This window comes from Coregonus clupeaformis, chromosome 16 (assembly GCF_020615455.1).
Source record: "Coregonus clupeaformis isolate EN_2021a chromosome 16, ASM2061545v1, whole genome shotgun sequence".
Classification (NCBI taxonomy): domain Eukaryota; kingdom Metazoa; phylum Chordata; class Actinopteri; order Salmoniformes; family Salmonidae; genus Coregonus; species Coregonus clupeaformis.
Window position 1 is genome coordinate 17,204,649 of NC_059207.1, and position 21,503 is coordinate 17,226,151.

Sequence of the window (21,503 nt, forward strand, 5' to 3'; positions counted from 1 at the left end):
TTTTTGTCTCATCAGACCACATGACCTTCTCCCATTCCTCCTCTGGATCATCCAGATGGTCATTGGCAAACTTCAGACGGGCCTGGACATGCGCTGGCTTGAGCAGGGGGACCTTGCGTGCGCTGCAGGATTTTAATCCATGACGGCGTAGTGTGTTACTAATGATTTTCTTTGAGACTGTGGTCCCAGCTCTCTTCAGGTCATTGACCAGGTCCTGCCGTGTAGTTCTGGGCTGATCCCTCACCTTCCTCATGATCATTGATGCCCCACAAGGTGAGATCTTGCATGGAGTTCCAGACCGAGGGTGATTGACCGTCATCTTGAACTTCTTCCATTTTATAATAATTGCGCCAACAGTTGTTGCCTTCTCACCAAGCTGCTTGCCTATTGTCCTTTAGCCCATCCCAGCCTTGTGCAGGTCTACAATTTTATCCCTGATGTCCTTACACAGCTCTCTGGTCTTGGCCATTGTGGAGAGGTTGGAGTCTGTTTGATTGAGTGTGTGGACAGGTGTCTTTTATACAGGTAACGAATTCAAACAGGTGCAGTTAACACAGGTAATGAGTGGAGAACAGGAGGGCTTCTTAAAGAAAAACTAACAGGTCTGTGAGAGCCGGAATTCTTACTGGTTGGTAGGTGATCAAATACTTATGTCATGCAATAAAATGCAAATTAATTATTTAAAAATCATACAATGTGATTTTCTTGATTTTTGTTTTAGATTCCATCTCTCACAGTTGAAGTGTACCTATGATAAAAATTACAGACCACTACATGCTTTGTAAGTAGGAAAACCTGCAAAATCGGCAGTGTATCAAATACTTGTTCTCCCCACTGTACATACTGTTTACTCACATATAACACATACTTTAGGTGTTTATCTACAAGACGTTAGAAACATCTGCTCTTTCCATGACATAGACTGACCAGGTGAATCCAGGTGAAAGCTATGATATCTTATTGATGTCACCTTCTATCAGTGTAGATGAAGGGGAGGAGACAAGTTAAAGAAGGATTTTTAAGCCTTGAGACAATTGAGACATGGATTGTGTATGTGTGCCATTCAGAGGGCGAATGGGCAAGACAGGCGCACTGCTTTGTGTCAAGAACTGCAACACTGCTGAGTTTTTCATGCTCAACAGTTTCCCGTATGTATCAAGAATGTTCCACCACCCAAAGAACATCCAGCCAACTTGACACAATTGTGGGAAGCATTGGAGTCAACATGGGCCAGCATCCCTGTGGAACGCTTTCGACACCTTGTAGAATCCATGCCCCGACGAATTGAGGCTGTTCTGAGGGCAAAAGAGTTGGGTGCAACTCAATATTAATGTTTTGTACACTCAGTATATAGTTAGGTAAATTACATTTGTATGACGAACAACCTTGCCTGACACCTGAAGACTTGCGTTCGCTCCCCGAGCCGATATATAGGCTTTAAGCTCAGGGGGCTAACACAGTTTTGTGGTGTGCAGGAGACCAGGGTTCGAACCCAGTAGGTCACATCTGCACCCTGGAAGTGATCTACTATGCTCCTCCTAACTCTACATGTTGTTTAACAATCTATGCCTCTGCATGTGCTCATGAACCCCTGTGGCCACCATAACAAATAAGTTGCATTTTCAAACAGAAACAGAGGTACCTCCTCACCCTCGTAGGAGCTTCTTCCTGCGTGGCTTCTTGTTGTTGGTGGGACTGTAGGTACCATAGTCAAAGAGTGAGTCCATGGGGGCTTTCTTGGGGCCGGGCACCACGGGTGACTCATACATGGTAGACTCCAGCAAGTCCATGGGGTTGGCGATGCCCTTCTTAAAGGCACCGTGGAACTTCATGCGGAGGTTCTGTCGGCCGTCCCCTGGCTGCAGCTGGCCTGGCAGGGCTAGATCCTGAGCCGGGTCCTGGGGTAGGTCCGGAGTTGACTGGGAGCCCTCCTGACTCTCAAACAGGTTGGCCAAAGCCGATAGATCAGAGTAGGTACTATTTGCATCAGGCTGTCCCTCTCCAACTCCACCTCCTCCTCCCTCCTCTGAGCCCAAGGACGGGGCAGCCTTGGTCGCAGCCGAGGGAGGCGTGTCCTTCTCCGTCATGGCGACGTGATACCTTCTCAGTAGAGTGGCAGTGGAGCGGCCCTAAAACACATCACAGTAAAACACGCAGGTTATAACTCCACCCAGGCTATAGGTCAAAGACATGGGAGAGAAACAGTGGTCCAAACATATCCCTTGCATTTGGTCTCACTCAACTGTGAATGACCTGGGTCGTGAACATTAAGGCACGCAAGCAGAATTTTTTTTGCCATAGAAAACTAACAAGAAGGTCCAGTTAGTCCCTCCCTGTTTCAGTAAATGTTCTTCCATCTGGTGCTTCATGAACACAACCCTGAACAACTATCACTAATTACACTAAAAACAGTCACTTTAATAAAATAAGCCTTTGACCACAGCTGGTATAAGAGACTGAGAAAATATATGTCTAAAAGTGACTCTCCTGTATGTAGCCCTAATCCTGAAGTAACCAGGGCTATGTCCGAAGTGGCACACTATTCCCTATATAGTGCACAACAGGGATTCTACCCCAAGGGCCCTGGTCAAAGTTCACTGTAGCCCAGGTGTGTGTGGATAGAGCTCTGGCATCCTGCTCATCTTGTGGGCAACATTGATGGCACAGGATGTCCACCAGTCAGCCATTTGCAGCTGCTGGCAGCCTGGGAACATAATCTGTAAATACTGAGCACTGTATTGCCAGACACTTCCTGGCCCAAAGCTCATGTGAAGGAAGTGGTGCCGGAATTTTCAATTTGGGGTTGGAGAACAGAGTGGGATGATTCTGAATTTCCAACCAGCTTACTGACCAGAAAGAGAAGAGTTTACTGACCAGAAAGAGAAGAGATTACTGACAAGACAGAACAGCTTACTGACCAGACAGAGAACATGACAGAGGACCACTTCAAAGACACTATTGTCATGACAGAGTATTTTCTCCAAAGACCAAGGCACCACTTAATTTCCTATTACGAAATATGAAAATATAAAACAATGACATTCTTCTGCCATCATCAATATCTTTGGCAAAACTCTACATCACATTGTAATGCAAGAACCTTTGTTTTGAAATCATTATATTTTAAATAATTATAGGCTTATACATAAACAACTGTTTTGAAGTACCTTATGCAAGTAACCCATTACTCCATTCCAGTAATGTTACATAACATTACTCTTCCTCTTTGTTGCAGATGTTAATAAAAACTGTTGTGTTCATTAGGCACCAACGGAAAGAAAGAAAACTGACTGAAACAGGGAGGGACTCCCTGGACTGGTCCAATAAGAAACACTCATTTTCGTTTTCCATTGCAAAACATTTTAAAACGTTGAAATGTTTTAATGAACACGGCCCAGATTATTTTCCAAGCAGGGAAACAAACAATCACCACCTGACAGAGTCTGAATGGCTACACCCCAAAGAGTGCATTTTCTACTCAGGATGATAAGGAGATGACAGAAACAGAAAGCTGGTGAAGACCTTTGACTCTTCAATTAAGGGAATACCCAGGTGTGTTCTCTTGGGGTCCTGGGATCTATTCAGATGGACACTTAACCCCTCTGTACCTCATTCATCCCTTATGTCACACCGCGGTGCTGTATTCTTCTTCAGGGGAAACTCGAAGTGACGCTAAAAACAAAATCTGTGTTAGACCAAAAACTGAGGGCAACTGGCATTAATACAGACGGGTTGACTGGCAGGAGAGCATGACAGGGCAAACTGATGAAAGAGAAGGGTGTCACAGCGAGGTGAGGTTCTGGTCCACAGTCACTCCATAGACTGCTCTATTTGCCACTATGAGTGAAATGTGTCTTGTGGTTGGTGTTCTGGTTACCAAATATTGCTGTGGACAAAACCAGATTTATCCTGTGGGGGAATCATTGGAAACCCAAGTTAAGGTCTCCAGCCAAAATCAACCATACAGCTTGTCTTGTCATGTCTTCTGTATCAGGCCTTTACTATGCCACATCACCTTTTCTTTTCACAGACACATGTACGTGCGCAGGCATGCCCGCACAAATACACACACACACACACTTGTGATGTTCGGGTTGACTCATAACCCGCAGACCGGTTTATGGTCATTAAATATTGTGTGGATGAAGGGCGGGTGGATGGCGGTAGGGTTGAATAATTAATAAAGAAAAAAATACATATAATTTAATCTAGTGCAATTTATATCTAGGCCCAATGTTCCCTCGAGTGTGGGTGGCTCATATGACGGTGTCTGCAGTAACGTAGCAGGCATAAAAGAAAGCTACATCAAAGTTGATACTGTGATATTTCAAAACGTTTAAAACCATGATTTCAAAAGTCTCATTGAATGTAGGCCTACATTGAACACCACACATTAGCTGCTACTGTAGGCTGAATGATAGAACAGCTATTTCTATGTTAAAATGTTATGGGATGCATTTTCTCCATTGTTTTTTATGGTAGGCCACTCTGGTAGGCCTACATTATGATCAAATAGCCACAGTAACATAGATGGCCACTGTTAAAACTCTAACTTAAAGCGGGTACAGCCTCAGTGTTCACAGTAAACGTGCACTGGAATTTGCACAGAATTTTCACAATGTTCAAGTTTGCGCTCAGCAGACCTGAAATTTGCTCAGCGCCCCAAAAAATGTGAGGGAACATTGTCTAGGCCTATAGGCTACATTGAGGTTTTTCTTTCATTATTTTTAGGCTATCTGGCATTAGTGTGTAAGCCTAAACTTTAGGGCCTAACTTTACACCGGCAAATAGCCTACGCGCCAATCGCTAAAAGCTTTTGGGAACGGGCAGAAAAAGTTAATGTTGATCCACTGAGGCAAAAATGACAATGTCAGAGTCTAATTCAATAAGAGAAAAATGGAGAGTTGAAAATAATGAGAAGGGAGGGTCAGAAAAGTAATGTTTGGGAAAGAGTTGGTAAAGTGGTAAAAGAGGATGATAGCAGTGCCTATGTTATGTGTGACAGTCACAAGACATGGACTTCAAATAATCCTATGACACGTTAAGGGAACTGTAGCCTTCTGTTCAGATGGGTTAAATGGAAACTAAAATCTGGACACTGACTGTAGGTCTATAACCTCTCACATAGTCTTAATATTAACTCCTGCCTAATTAAGCATTTCTTGTAGTAAATTGATACACCAAATGTACATTTTGACTTGGGAACAGGAGTGGATAAATATGATTTATTTATTTCAGCATCTTGAGAGAATGCGAATGTGCAGTTAGGGACCCTCTGTTGAGGTGCTATCTTTATCAGCATCATAAAAGCTGATAGTATTTCAAACACAAAATATCCATCCAAGCTGAACTGAAATCTTATCAGAAACATGTTGGGTCGTTTTCACAGCTTTCTATTACCTTACAACCGTATTTCCTTACAACTGATCAAACTCTTTGGGACATTTTGCACAGAAAATCTTTCACGTTTTTTTTGTTATTGCATTTTCTCCCGTGTTCCTAAACGTCTTTGCTCCGCGAAAGAAGCACAGACGACAGAAAAAAACTACCGATGTCAACTAGATTGAAGCATTCATTCAATCATTTATGACATTATTCTGGTGAGCTGGGGTTTATTTAGTCTTCTGGGGCATGACAGAAGAGAAGCTACATGTATCTAATTATAGACAAGTTGACTAACAAATAGCCTACCAAAATGTCGGAAATTATAAGCAGAAACATATCTTAACTCTATTTTCTTAAAACTGCATTGATGGTTAAGGGCTTGTAAGTACGCATTTCACGGTAAGGTGAACACCTGTTGTATTTGGCGCATGTGACAAATAAAATGTGTTTTGATCTTATCTAAATTAGGCAAAAAACGATGCAGATGGGTTATTAGCAATTGCGGAGGGGTGCGGGTAAACAAACAGCTGACCCGTGCACCCCTAACACACACACACATACACACAGGACAGCAATGCTATGTCATCATTCTGGATTCTCCGGAATGTAGTCACCTTGTCTAGGCATGTCCTTTAACAGTGTGTTATACAGGATAACTGTATATTCTACCAGAAATTCCATCATTTGGTGTTTTGTTGATGGTGGTGGAAAACGCTGTCTCAGGCGCTGCTCCAGAATCTCCCATAATCGTTCAATTGGGTTGAGATCTGTTGACTGAGATATATATATACACACACACACACTTTAAACCCCCTATGCTTTTTATACATGATCCTAAGCATGATGGGATGTTAATTGCTTAATTAACTCAGGAACCACACTTGTGTGGAAGCACCTGCTTCCAATATACTTTGTATCTCTCATTTACTCAAGTGTTTCCTTTATTTTGTCCTCTGTAGCTCAGCTGGTAGAGCACGGCGCTTGTAACGCCAAGGTAGTGGGTTCGATCCCCGGGACCACCCATACACAAAAAAAAAAAAAAAAAAAATGTATGCACGCATGACTGTAAGTCGCTTTGGATAAAAGCGTCTGCTAAATGGCATATTATTATTTATTATTATTTTGGCAGTTAACTGTACATCCTTGGTATAAACCACAAACAAACTGTAGCATGTCCTTGACAGCACATTGGGTTGAAATGTAAACTAAGCAAAGCCAGACTCTTCCTCTGAGAGGAGCAACACAAACAGAGAGACTGGGGTCCAGTCAGGGAAAACAGAGGAGTGCCTCCAGGCCACCTCAACACAGGATTATCAGGCTTCTCCACTCCAATGGACTTCTACTGTGGAGGGTAAAAAGACAACAGGACGAAGAGAGGCTTTCGTTGATAAACTCTCTAAACATAGGGGTGACAAATGAATGAGTCATCCACCAGGCGTTTGAGACCATTCTCTAGAGTTCAAATGAAGAATGAGTCCGAAAACAGGCTAATACTATTGTGCTCACACCATTTGAGGCTGGTGTCACTTTAAATCAGAGAACTGTCTCATTAATGCAATGGAACTGTATCAAACACATCATTCATACCGTTCCATTCATTCCATTCCCGCCATTACTATGAGCCGTCCTCCCTTCACCAGCCTCCACTCGTTCACACAAACCAATGTATTGGTAATAGTAATGGTGAATGATTTGTGATGACATGTCAGCTGGGTCAGACTGAGGATAATGATCTCCTTAAAACCATGTGACTTCCTTAATCATCCTCATGGATTTAGTGCAGTGGTTCCCAACCTTTTTCAGTTACTGTACCACCAAGTACATTTTGCTCTGTCAAGAGTATCCCTGAAGTACCCCCTCATGTGCATTTTACCAGTTAACCTATGGTCTAATGAGTCTTCTCAAGTACCCCCTGTGGATAGGCCAATTACCCCCAGGGGTCCTAAATCAAATCAAATCAAATTTTGTTTCTAGATTGTAGGATAATAGTGAAGACATCAAAACTATGAAATAACACAAATGGAATCATGTAGTAACCAAAAAAGTGTTAAACAAATCAAAATAGATTTAATTTTAGAGTTTCTTCAAAGTAGCCACCCTTTGCCATGATGACAGCTTTGCACACTCTTGGCTTTCTCTCAACCAGCTTCATGAGGTAGTCACCTGGAATGCATTTCAATTAACAGTTGTGCCTTGTTAAAAGTTAATTTGTGGAATTTCTTTCCTTCTTAATGCGTTTGAGCCCATCAGTTGTGTTGTGACAAGGTAGGGGTGGTATACAGAAGATAGTCCTATTTGGTAAAAGACCAAGTCCATATTATGGCAAGAACAGCTCAAATAAGCAAAGAGAAACGACAGTCCATCATTACTTTAAGAAATGAAGGTCATCAATCCGGAACATTTCAAGAACTTTTAAAGTTTCTTCAAGTGCAGTCGCAAAAACCATCAAGCGCTATGATGAAACTGGCTCTCATGAGGACCGCCACAGGAAAGGAAGACCCAGAGTTACCTCTGCTGCAGAGGATAAGTTCATTAGAGTTACCAGCCTCAGAATGCAGCCCAAATAAATGCTTCACAGAGTTCAAGTAACAGACACATCTCAACATCAACTGTTCAGAGGAGACTGTGTGAATCAGGCCTTCATGGTCAAATTGTTGCAAAGAAACCACCACTAAAGGATACCAATAATAAGAAGAGACTTGCTTGGGCCAAGAAACATGAGCAATGGACATTAGACCGGTGGAAATCTGTCCTTTGGTCTGATAAGTCCAAATTTGAGATTTTTGATTCCAACCGCCGTGTCTTTGTGAGACGCAGAGTTCACCTTGTGAGACGCAGAGTAGGTGAACGGATGATCTCTGCATGTGTGGTTCCCACCGTGAAGCATGGAGGAGGAGGTGTGATGGTGTGGGGGTGCATTGCTGGTGACACTGTCTGTGATTTATTTAGAATTCAAGGCGCACTTAACCAGCATGGCTACCACAGCATTCTGCAGCGATACGCCATCCCATCTGGTTTGCACTTAGTGGGACTATCATTTGTTTTTCAACAGGACAATGACCCAACATACCTCCAGGATGTGTAAGGGCTATTTGACCAAGAAGGAGATTGATGGAATGCTGCATCAGATGACCTGGCCTCCAAAATCACCCGACCTCACCCCAATTGAGATGGTTTGGGATAAGTTGGACCACAGAGTGAAGGAAAAGCAGCCAACAAGTGCTCAGCAATTGTGGGAACTCCTTCAAGACTGTTGGAAAAGCATTCCAGGTGAAACTGGTTGAGAGAATGCCAAAAGTGTGCAAAGCTGTCATCAAGGCAAAGGGTGGCTACTTTGAAGAATATAAAATCTAAAATATATTTTGATTTGTTTAACCTCTTAAGGATCTGACCCTTTTTTTCAATTTTCGCCTAAAATGACATACCAAAATAAAACTGCCTGTAGCTCAGGACCTGAAGCAAGGATATGCATATTCTTGATACCATTTGAAAGGAAACACTTTCAAGTTTGTGGAAATTTGAAATTAATGTAGGAGAATATAACACATTAGATCTGGTAAAAGATAATACAAACAAAAAAACATGCATTTTCTATTTTTTGTTTTATCATCTTGGAAATGCAAGAGAAAGGCCACAATATAATATTGCAGTTAAGGCGCAACGTGTGTGTGCAAAGTTTCAGATTGATCCAGTGAAGCATTGCAATACTGGACTATTTTGTATCAAGTCTGCCCAAATGTACCGAAATGGTCAATTGATACATTTTCAAGTACATAACTATAGAGAACATACAAAAATGATATGGTAATACAAAATGTAAGTTTACACACTCCCAGGAATGTCATACACGAAGGATCATTAGCTTATACACTAACTTTCACACATCTAGATGGCCGGGCGGGGTGGGTGTGGAGCCAGAGACAGCAGGGGTTCAAACTGTAGAACCCAGTTCCTACATTTGAATATAAAAATGGATTTTATCAAACAAAACTATGCTACATTTTATCTCTAGGACCCTTAGGATGACAAATCAGAGCAAGATTACTGAATGTAAGTACATTACTTACCTTTAGAGGTAAATGTATCAAACCAGTTGCCGTGATAAGTTTTGTTGTTGTTGTGCACTCTCCTCAAACAATAGCATGGTATTTTTTCACTGTAATAGCTACTGTAAATTGGACAGTGCAGTTAGATTAACAAGAATTTAAACTTTCTGCCCATATAAGACATGTCGATGTCCTGGAAAGTTTGCTGTTACTTACAACAGTCATGCTAATCACATTAGCGCACGTTAGCTCAACCGTCCCGTATACGGGACACCGATCCCGTAGAGGTTAACACTTTTTTGGTTACTACATGATTCCATATGTATTTTCCATAGTTTTGATGTCTTCACTATTATTCTACAATGTAGAAAATAGTACAAATAAAGAAAAACCCTTGAATGAGTAGGTGTCCAAAATTTTGACTGGTACTGTATGTGATGGGATGTATAGACATTATGGACAGTATGTGGATAGAATATGTAGTATATCTGTAGAATACATAGGATAGAATAGTATATGTACAGCAATAGTTAAATAGGATAGGCCTTGACTAGAATACAGTATATACATATGAAATGAGTAAAACCGTTTGTAAACATTATTAAAGTGACCAGTGTTCCATTATTAAAGTGACCAGTGTTCCATGTCTATGTACATAGGGCAGCAGCCTCTAAGGTGCAGGGTTGAGTAACCGGGTGGTAACAGTCTAGTGACAGTGACTAAGTTCATGGCAGGTTACTGGGAGGAGGCCGGTTAGTGATGGCTATTTAACAGTCTGATGGCTTTGAGATATAAGCTGTTTTTCAGTCTCTCGGTCCCAGCTTTGATGCACCTGTACTGACCTCGCCTTCTGGATGATAGAGGGGTGAACAGGCCGTGGCTCGGGTGTTTCCCAACCTAGTACCCCAGATTAGGAAACACTGACTTAGTGGATATGACCCAGACCACTGGGGAAGGCAAGGGGGTCTGTCCGGGTGCAAATGGTTGTGGGAAAATGGGAGTTAGCCAAAACAGTTCCACTGTTGTTTCAACCACAGCCCCCAATTTAACAATAGGTTTCACATTCCCATTGATGCACGCCTGACTGTCAGGTTTCATCATAACAATAGATGAATGAGCTGAGAAGATGTTCACAACCGCAATGTCTTAATGTTATATTTTGGCTTCTTTGCCCATCTTTGAACAAAAAAGTTCCAATAACAAGCAATTAAAAGATGGTGTGGCATATTTTCCAGCAAGACCTTCAATATTTTTATAAATTAAATTCGACAGAAAAATTGCTCCGATTTGTCAAAAAAGTATTACATGCAGCTCAATGTTGGCTATTATAATCAATTAAAGATCTCTAGCATACGGACTCAAACATACAGCAACCAGACTATTATACTGTACAATATGGTTTCCAGAAATGTCCATCCGAAAATGGGCACAATAGGATAAATATCTCCATAAAGTGTTCTTCAAATACAGTTAAAAACACAAAATAGCCTACTCCCTGTTGAAAATAAATTAACCCTAAATTAGGTAAAACTTTTGATGCTTACCTTGTCCTATAATCAATGGACATTTTGTGCAGTGTAGTTGTTCATTCTTAACAATAGGAAAAGTTCAAAAACGTTTATGAACAAAACATTTGGATCGACTTCCTCCCGACTTTAGTAGTCTACTACACTAGCTACTTTTTTCTTCAACTATTTGGGAGAAAAAGTGATCTGATTTCACGTGTAGCCTAGTCCAATAATTATTCAGCCCTCCAGGCAGTGTGCCGAGTTACACTAAAGCAGCCTCTGTCCTCTGGTTTCCACCAAACGGTTTCCATGTCCGCGCATACAAGGTACGGTCGTATTTGGGTGGGGACTAACCGGACTAACCGGTACAGGGACTACTCCTAAAGTGGCAGTCCAGTCTCACTTTCACCTTATTTACTTTTTAAAAAGGCACAACTCAATAGGTGACGGGGGGATTTTCTATGTTCTCCTCTATTGCTCCTTTATTGTTTCTGCAAGAAAGGCTGAAGAGAACAACGACCTAAACAGCAAGGGGGGATGCCAATGACATCACATCAGACCAGCAACTCCTTGTCCTTGAAACTCTTTCAAGTTTTCAGTTGTGTCAAAAAAAACAAAAACACAATTATGATCAAAACATTAGTTTTTTTCTTCCCTTAAGTGTGTGTAAATTACTATATTTATACTTGGGATAAATCTGGAGTGCCTCAGTCAGTCCCACAAGAGGACTCCACCTTCTTTTACTTCTTTATGATATTGTGGTGTTTCTCTAAATGAATAATAAAATTCAATGAATTGGCTATAAATCACATGCATACAGATACAGCAATAAATCATCCTGGCTACCACCAAAAAGTAACACAGTAGCACCCCCAAGTGGATAATAAGACAAACTGCTCACCTGAACTGTTGAGTAGTCTGTAAACATTTCCGAACTGTTATTATTTTTTCATATTGAACGCTAAATTATGATTGTGAGATTACATTTGTATGATTACATAAATGATGTAGAAATGTCACCATCTGGTGGATTGATTTCAATGTGACTTAACAAGTAATGGTTATAAAACATTTCCTTTTCAACAAATTTTTTAACACTTAAAAATACTTATTTGAATCATGAAAAGTTTGAATCTATGAAACTTTTAAAACAAATCATCCTCTGACTTGACAGTAGTCTCTGATTGTGAGATTTATCATTTATGTAATCATACAAATGTAGACTGAGGAATCACGTTGCTGTACCAATGGAATTAGATCTTAGGATGGGGACTTAACAAAAACAAATAACACATGAAAAAATGACAGTTTACTTTCCTAATGATACAGAGTTGCATTACCAAAGTCAAATAATTAAAAGATATAAAAGAAAAAAATATATTTTCAAGTAGATGCTTTCAATAAATTACATACCAGAAGAGTTAAAAATTTTATCAATACAAAATAACTATTTGTATAATATTATTCAGATATCATGAGAAAACACAAAGATAAATAACACATTTTTGGTTTTGATTATTAATTTACCACAATCCTCTAAACTTTCTCAAAGTGCATAGGTTACTGATGTGACTGCAAACAATTACCAAAATCTAATCCTCCAGTTCTACTGTTAGTAGTTTTAAAAGAGTACTGTACAGTACTTTAAAACTGGCAGCTATGTAGTCGTGTTTAATAAACTCAATGAAAATGTACCTACAAAACAGAATAATACCCAAGTGACCTGGGTAAGATTAATATATATATAAAAAATTGTTTGGTGAAAAATAATAACAGTTCGGAAATGTTTACAGACTACTCAACAGTTCAGGTGAGCAGTTTTGTTCTATAAAATGGGGTCGTGTTCATTTGGGCAAGCAATGGCAGACATTTTATAACCTTTAGCAATGGGTCAGAAAACAAACATTTGCATTTCTTATTGGACAAGTCGAGGTAGTTCCTCCCTGTTTTCTTTCATTTTCTACCTAGTGACCACGACCCTGGTAACAATCAAACACAAATCACCATGTAAAGACTTGTGTCCTATTGAAAGCTATTCCCTGCAAGAAAGTTTGAGCCACAAAACAGTTGTCATAGAAACATACTGATTAAGAGCGGTAAGCAAAGGCACTCAAATGAGATCTTAAAAGAGCAGACTGGATGTGTGACAACACCGGATCACACACACACACACAACTCCCCCAGAAAGAAAACCATAGAGATCAATTATCACTGCTTGGAATTGTCCCAATGGGGGGGGCAGATCCTTAAGGAGATGGGGAGTTATCTGCTGTAGTCACACGGTGTAATCTAGCTCGGCATTCATCTTGGTGTACATCTCATAGATGGCATCATTAGTGGCAGTGAAGTTGACTAGAAATAGTCTGATTTTGTCCCGGCAGTCCTCTTCCTTGACTTCCTGCCCCTTGGACAGCGCCTTCAGGAAATCCACCTTGTAGGGCGCTGCGAACATAGCTGCCTACAGTGGAAGACATTCAAGTCACGTCAGTTCAAAAAGGCAGACTTGTCATAATCATAAACAAAGTTGACTTTTAGATCTAAGGGAGGTGACATCACTTGAACGATGGCCGCCACTGGCACAGCTAATTACCAAGTGATTTCAAATCGGCTAGACTATCACAGTTTCAGATAATGTGATAATAAACTGGCAATGGAGAAGCGGTGTAATCAAAGCAGTAACCTAAAGCAATCATGCTATGGTGAGACGCTTACCTTGAAGAGCTTCTGCACTAGCCAACCATGGTACTTCTTCAGGGCCAGCTCATAGGCTTTGGTGCAATTGACCCGGATGAGGTTGGGGTTGTTTTCGTCCTTCTCCCCATCCACCAGACTCTGCAGCAGGACCTGGATGAACCGGAGACCCCTGGTCAATGAAGAACAAGGAAACATACAAATCACATATCAGACAGTGGTACAGCTGCAGACAGACTCAACGGTAACACTTAAAGCCTTTCGGTAGATTGTTTTATTACCTGTTATAAGCAAGTATGAGGCTTTATAATGCCTTATAATAAGGATGATATAAATGTCCCTCCATTGAAATTGCAACTGAATCAAAATGTCTGGTACTTAATCAAGCTCATTATGAGATGCTAACGAGATGTTATAAGACAAGTCTTATAACGGCATCCTAAAGTGTTACCGACTCAAGCTCCAAAAATAAAACATTTGTCTGACCTCTTTAGCCACATAAGTGCCAGGGTGGCTCCCACTTTGGGCCAGTCTGCTCCATGCATCTCCTTCTCTACCTCCAGGATTTGTTGAAGGGTCTTGAACCTGCTAGGGTTGCTGTCATAAACTGCCTTGATTTTCTAAACAGGGATAGTACAGTAATATAGATGTTCGTTTCTTTATGGCTCCAAGGTTACCAGTTTGCACTTTGCCCATATGAAGAAGTTGCTGTAGGCTACTTACTGTGATGTTCCCTGCAATGTCAGCTTTAACTGGAGCAAAAACAGTAGAGCCAAGGCAGTCTGTAGAGAGATTTAAAAATACCATGTTTGCCCATACTGGAAAAGTAACATTCTGCACAATTCACATGTCAGCTTTGTCTACATTCCCAAGAGAATACAAGAGAGAGGGGTTAGGGAGAAATACATAGAAAGGTGTTAGGGAGAAATACATAGAGAGAGAGGGGTTAGGGAGAAATACATAGAGAGAGAGGGGTTAGGGAGAAATAAACTCAGCAAAAAAAGAAATGTCCTCTCACTGTCAACTGCGTTTATTTTAAGCAAACTTAACATGTGTCAATATTTGTATGAACATAACAAGATTCAACAACTGAGACAAACTGAAGAAGTTCCACAGACATGTGACTAACAGAAATTGAATAATGTGTCCCTGAACAAAGGGGGTGGTCAAAATCAAAAGTAACAGTCAGAATCTGGTGTGGCCACCAGCTGCATTAAGTACTGCAGTGCATCTACTCATGGACTGCAACAGATTTGCCCGTTCTTGCTGTGAGATGTTACCCCACTCTTCCACCAAGGCACCTGCAAGTTCCTGGACATTTCTGTGGGGAACGGCCCTAGCCCTCACCCTCCGATCCAGCAGGTCCCAGACGTGCTCAATGGGATTGAGATCCGGGCTCTTCGCTGGCCATGGCAGAACACTGACATTCCTGTCTTGCAGGAAATCACGCACAGAACGAGCAGTATGGCTGGTGGCATTGTCATGTTGGAGGGTCATGTCAGGATGAGCCTGCAGGAAGGGTACCACATGAGGGAGGAGGATGTCTTCCCTGTAACGCATGGCGTTGAGATTGCCTGCAATGACAACAAGATCAGTCCGATGATGCTGTGACACACCGCCCCAGACCATGACGGACCCTCCACCTTGATCCCACTCCTGAGTAGAGTACAGGCCTCTGTGTAACGCTCATTCCTTCAACGATAAACCTGAATCCGACCATCACCCCTGGTGAGACAAAACCGCGACTCGTCAGTGAAGAGCACTTTTTGCCAGTCCTGTCTGGTCCAGCGACGGTGGGTTTGTGCCCATAGGCGACGTTGTTGCTGGTGAGGACCTGCCTTACAACAGGCCTACAAGCCTTCAGTCCAGCCTCTCTCAGCCTATTGCGGACAGTAGGAGCACTGATGGAGGGATTGTGCGTTCCTGGTGTAACTCGGGCAGTTGTTGTTGCCATCATGTACCTGTCCCGCAGGTGTGATGTTTGGATGTACCGATCCTGTGCAGGTGTTGTTACACGTCGTCTGCCACTGCGAGGGCGATCAGCTGTCCGTCCTGTCTCCCTGTAGCGCTGTCTTAGGCGTCTCACAGTACGGACATTGCAATTTATTGCCCTGGCCACATCTGCAGTCCTCATGCCTCCTTGCAGCATGCCTAAGGCACGTTCACGCAGATGAGCAGGGACCCTGGGCATCTTTCTTTTGGTGTTTTTCAGAGTCAGTAGAAAGGCCTCTTTAGTGTCCTAAGTTTTCATAACTGTGACCTTAATTGCCTACCGTCTGTAAGCTGTTAGTGTCTTAACGACCGTTCCACAGGTGCATGTTCATTAATTGTTTATGGTTCATTGAACAAGCATGGGAAACATTCTTTAAACCCTTTACAATGAAGATCCGTGAAGTTATTTGGATTTTTACGAATAATCTTTGAAATACAGGGAGAGAGAGTTTGAATATGTCACGCAAAACTTACCCCCTGTAGTGTGGTGGTATTGGTCCTGTGAGATCTCTCCAAGGTACAAAAAGAGATGATTTTATGGATATACACTGAGTGTATATAAACATTCTTTCCATGACAGACTGACCAGTTGATTCCAGGTAAAAGCTATGATCCCTTATTGATGTCACTTGTTAAATCCACTTAAAATCAGTGTAGATTAAGAGGATGAGACAGGTTAAGAAGGATTTTTAAGCCTTGAGACATGGATTGTGTATGTGTGCCATTCAGAGGGTGAATGGGCAAGACAAAATATTTAAGTGCCTTTGAACGGGGCATGGTAGCAGGTGCCAGGCACACCAGTTTCCCATGTGTATCAAGAATGGTCCACCACCCAAAGGACATCCAGCCAACTTGACACAACTGTGGGAAGCATTGGAGTCAACATGGGCCAGGATCCCTTTGGAACGCTTTCAACACCTTGTAGAGTCCATGCCTCGACAAATTGAAGCTGTGCTGAGGGCAAAAAGGGGTGCAACTCAATATTAGGAAGGTGTTCCTAATGTTTTTTACACTCAGTGTATTTCCTTTTCCAGAGGCCTAGGGCCAATGGTGGGCCTAATTTCCTTAGCTATGTGATAGAGTAGATTAGAAACATTGCATTTGGCGTGATAGTAGGACCTACTGAAAGGGAGAAAGACAGACAGCGAGAGGGGGCTACTTGCTGTAGCCTTAATGAGCCATGTCTATTGAGGATTTTGTTTATAAAAAAGTATTTGTTTTATTGTCACATACACCAGATAGGTGCAGTGAAAAGTTTTGTTTTTTTACAGGGTCAACAATAGTAATACAGCGCCTCTGGAGCAAATTAGGATTAAGTGCCTTGCTCAAGGGCACAGAGATTTTTCACCTTGTCGGCTCGGGTATTCAAACCAGCGACCTTTCGGTTACTGGCCCACCGCTCTAACGGATAGGCTACCTTCTGCGGTAACAATGGGCCCCAACAATGCAGCCTAATAAGTCTGTATGCTTTGTCAAATATTTTTGAGAGCCATACATAGGCAAAAACAGCTTTTTCTTTAGGCCTACAAGACACACATGGTTTGAGACAAATAGTATATGAGCATTCTGAGCAGCATCCTGATCATGTCCTTGAATGCTTTTGAAATAAACTGGAAGGGTGACAGCAAACTCTTCTTGAACTTTAAAATCAATAAGATGCTAAATAATTCACTCTGCTCAGAGCATCTGACAGATTTCTGAAAGCATTTCCGAGACTCATTAAACTTTCAATAGGTCCTACTATCACGCCAAATGCAATGGTTCTAATCTACTCTATCACATAGCTAAGGAAATTAGGCCCACCATTGGCCCTAGGCCTCTGCAACAGGAAAAGGAAATATACTTAGTGTAAAAAACATTAGGAACATCTTCCTAATATTGAGTTGCACCCCGTTTTGCCCTCAGAACAGCCTCAATTCGTCAGGGCATGGACTACAAGGTGGCGAAAGCATTTCACAGGCCCATGTTGACTCCAATGCTTCCCACAGTTGTCAAGTTGGTTGATGTCCTTTGGGTGGTGGACCATTCTTGATACACACGGGAAACTGATGAGTGTGAAAAACCCAGCAGCAATGCAGTTCTTGACACACTCAAACCAGCGCGCCTGGCACCTACTACCATACCCCGTTCAAAGGCACTTCAATCTTTTGTCTTGCCAATTCACCCTCTGAACGGCACACATACATAATCCATGTCTCAATTGTCTGAACACTTAAATTATTCTTTACCTGGTCTCCTCCCCTTCATGTACACTGATTGAAGTGGATTTAACAGGTGACATCAATAAGGGATCATAGCTTTCACCTGGTCAGTCTATGTCATGGAAAGAGCAGGTGTTCCTAATGTTTTGTACACTCAGTGTATATACATAACATCATCGGTCTCTTTGTACCTTGGAGAGATCTCAAACAGGACCAATACCACCACACTACAGGGGGAAAGATTTGCACTGTTTTTTCTTCATAGCAAGGTGTAGGCTAGTTACTGTATAGTAACCTCCATAAGCACATTCCGTTTAAAGACTTCCAATGATCCAACAATTTGTAAGAATGTATTTTGCTTAGAAATGGGAGAAACTCCCAAAATATAGGTGTGTCAAGCTTGTAGTGTCATACCAAAGAAGACTTGAGGCTGTAATCGCTGCCAAAGGTGCTTCAACAAAGTACTGAGTAAAGGGTCTGAATACTTATGTAAATGTAATATTTCTGTTTTATATTTTTTATACATTTGCAAAAAAATCGAAATGCCTGTTTTTGCTTTGTCATTATGGGGTATTGTGTGTAGATTGATGAGGGGGGAACTATTTAATAAATTATAGAATAAGGCTGTAACGTAACAAAATGTGGAAAAAGTCAAGGGGTCTGAATAATTTCCAAAGGCACTGCACCTACATAATAGGGGGCTTGGCTAGGCCTGGCCAGTCATTTGGCGTAGACTAGTGGAGGACAGACATTCCAGCCATACATGGCTTAAAGTGAAGTACAACTGGGATCAGTTGTACTTCAGCCCCAGAAAATCACTTCTGACAAATTGCTGTCCATTGTGCTAGTGGTACCGATATCTTCTCTAGTTACAGAGAAGCTCTATGTACCCTTCTCCATTCACCAAAGATGCCCATCTCTCAGTTTTTACCACATTCAATGCAAAACTTTTCTCTCACTTGCTTCCACATAACGGTTTTGTGCTTGTGCCATGTCCAAACGGTGGCTTTGGAAGGTCCAGACTATGTAATAAAAAGCAGAAGTCATCAACTGTATTATCTTTTAATCATAGCATAATATGGAAATATAGAACTGAGTTAAGGGTGGTGGAAAAACAAAGATGAGATTTTAGGCCTATCCTCCAAAAGCTTTGAAATTCCAACATGATATGGGCTAGTCACAACTCAATATAGCAGTTATGCATAATTGATTTGTGACTGAGTATTACAACATTAAATAACACCAAATCCGTTACACCATAATAAAATAAAATAAAATAAATAGAAAACAAAAATTAATCATACAAAGACATATACTGTTTCTTGAGTTGAGGTCAAAAGGAAAGTTGGCTAAGAAATGTTAGGGTCAGTTTAAACAATGAGAACAAAATGGAAAGATATGAATATCAAAACCAAGGTTCTCAGGGGTTTCACATGGCTAATTCAATACTGTACCTTTGGTATATTAAAAACAGGATGAAGCCACACAAAGATGCCCCAATGCACCACACAGCCAGTGAATAGCCAAAGGAAACTCAACACTGTGCTAATCAATTTTCACAACTTCAAATCGAGGCCAGTTGATTAAATTAGGCATGCAAATGGTTTGTTGACTGCTTGATAAAGAGAAATACGATCCAAAAAAGATTGTCCCTTGTTTGGCCTCCCGAGTGGCGCAGCAGTCTAAGGAACTGCATCGCAGTGCTTGAGGCTTCACTACAGCCCCAGGTGCGGTCACAGCGGCCGTGACCAGGAGACCCATGAGGCGGCGCACAATTGGCCCAGCGTCGTCAGGGTTTGGCCGGCCGGGATATCCTTGTCCCATCGCGCTCTACCGACTCGTGGCGGGCCGGGCGCCTGCAAACTGACTTCGGTCACCAGTTGCACGGTGTTTCCTCCGACACATTGGTGCGGCTGGCTTCCGGGTTAAGAAGCAGTGCGGCTTGGCAGGGTGGTGTTTCGGAGGATGCATGGCTCTTGACCTTCGCCTCTCCTGAGTCCATACCGGAGTTGCAGCGATGGGATAATACTGTAACTACTAATTGGATATCACGAAAAGGGGGTAAAAATAATAAATACAAAATATAAAAATATTGTCCCTTGAGGCAGTTAATTGCTTGGGATTGACAGAGGTGTTTTGACAGATCACTACTCACATTCTGAAACCCCACAGGAAAATCAGACTACTGATTAATGAAACTAATGAAAGTCCCTTTTCTGGATACAGGAATCCCTCTTCGGACTCCTAGTATTGTCAGGTCAATGAAATGTTGACAACACTACCCTTGCATGCATTCAAAATATTCAGAGAACAGCAAGTAGCCTACTGACAAATGTATTGCCAACCACAATCTGATTATTCTGTCTTCAACCATGATGGGCTGTAGCAAATGGTGTGTTACTTTGTTGAAATAAATGCAACAGTGTAACGGGCAATATATTGTTTGTTGCAACAAAGTAGAGAGGAATTTGGGTAGTGGTCTATGCATAGGCTGTGGCTAGCCCAATATTGGACTAAAGGAGCCTAACATTACTCCTTAGTCCAAGGACCTTACATGTTCTGTTTAAAGGGCGAATTGTCTCTAAGCCAAAACAGCCAAATACTCCATATAAACGTGAATCGATTCTCAATTGCGGTATGGTTCTAGAAACATAAATAAATCCCTCTACTTTCATATCACATCAAAATAATTTCACAAATGCAAAATACACAACTACTGTAAATTGTTTTAACCGGTTTTAACACAGCCAACAGCATTTTTCAGTGACAACACCTTTGTGGCTTCTGTCTTCCGTTTACACACAGGTGTTCGGATACTCAGATAACTAATTAGCACAGGTATTCCACTCTTTCTTCGGTAAACAAGCGCTGTAACATTGAGATATGGCGGTGTGGGAACTCTAAACTTATAAAAGGTGTGTATCAATTTAACCTTTATTTGTATTATTATTATTATTGTTGTTGTTATTTCTCGCCGATATTAAAGATACGGTCAATGTTCAACCAATGTGTGTTAACCGAGTGCCGCGTGGCTCTTAACAAAACACCCCCTACAGAAGACGCCTTGGTCCAATGACTCTTGTGTAATGTAATGGAACTGAGTCATGATCAAGGGCTAGAATGTAACAAGCTAAAATCAGAGTTTGCAAACTACTTACCAAAGAATGGCGGAAGATATGACACCGACTCCAAGAATGATCTAGTGTCCACTTGTTTATCGGCTGGAAGCTGTTTAAATGGGTGCTCCATAAGAACAGCCATGGTCAACACTATAGGCTACACAAACCCTCTGACAACAACAGCGACTAGTGAAGTGATTTGTAAAACCCGGATCTGTCACCAGCGTGAGCTCTTGAGCATTTCCCAACACTGGTCTGAAAACTGCCTGGAAAGCACAGCAGCTGACCAGCGGTGCGTTCAGTGTGGCAGAACGGTGGGCAACGTTGAATTGAACGGACACGGTACTGCATGGGCGTAGGCCCATTCATTCCGCCAATTCTGTTGCAAAACGTTTCATAAACAGAAGCAAATGAAACGGTGAGGGACCTACCTGAATTGGTCTTATATCAACTCTAGTTTTTCTTTGTTTGCTTCCGTTTGGTTCTTAAATAGTAAATGGTTTCCTTAATGAATTCACCCCAGCTGATGACCAGTTTAAAAACATTGCAATTATAGTATAG

At 41.7% G+C, this 21,503-nt stretch overlaps 2 protein-coding genes across 3 annotated transcripts in view; both read right to left on the reverse strand.

Annotated features, from left to right (window-relative positions):
- Positions 1-13,172, reverse strand: part of LOC121584531 (transient receptor potential cation channel subfamily V member 4-like) — a 29,649-nt gene extending 16,477 nt beyond the window's left edge. The window contains exons 1-3 of one of the 2 annotated variants that reach the window (XM_041900452.1): positions 10,976-13,172; positions 3,609-3,672; positions 1,651-2,129 (exon numbers count right to left, since the gene is read on the reverse strand). In XM_041900452.1, coding sequence (XP_041756386.1) covers positions 1,651-2,129; positions 3,609-3,617 — 488 coding nt within the window. In that variant the 5' untranslated portion in view covers positions 3,618-3,672; positions 10,976-13,172. The remainder of the gene's footprint in view (positions 1-1,650; positions 2,130-3,608; positions 3,673-10,975) is intronic. The other variant, XM_041900453.1, reaches the window with a different exon arrangement.
- A 4-nt stretch (positions 13,173-13,176) lies between these two features.
- Positions 13,177-21,182, reverse strand: gltpa (glycolipid transfer protein a). The gene is made up of 5 exons (XM_041900454.1): positions 20,982-21,182; positions 14,354-14,412; positions 14,117-14,250; positions 13,652-13,802; positions 13,177-13,397 (listed from the first exon to the last, which is right to left on the reverse strand). Exons 1-5 carry the CDS (start codon positions 21,082-21,084, stop codon positions 13,215-13,217), a joined length of 630 nt encoding a protein of 209 aa, XP_041756388.1. The 5' UTR covers positions 21,085-21,182; the 3' UTR covers positions 13,177-13,214.
- Between the last annotated feature and the right edge of the window lie 321 nt (positions 21,183-21,503).

Coding starts and splice junctions, on each gene's coding strand:
- gltpa (XM_041900454.1), bottom strand. CDS start 21,084: ATGGCTGTTCTTATGGAGCACCCATTTAAACAGCTTCCAGCCGATAAA. Junction 14,413..20,981: donor ATATCTTCCGCCATTCTTTG/GTAAGTAGTTTG, acceptor ATCTCTCTACAG/ACTGCCTTGGCTCTACTGTT. Junction 14,251..14,353: donor ACATTGCAGGGAACATCACA/GTAAGTAGCCTA, acceptor ATCCCTGTTTAG/AAAATCAAGGCAGTTTATGA.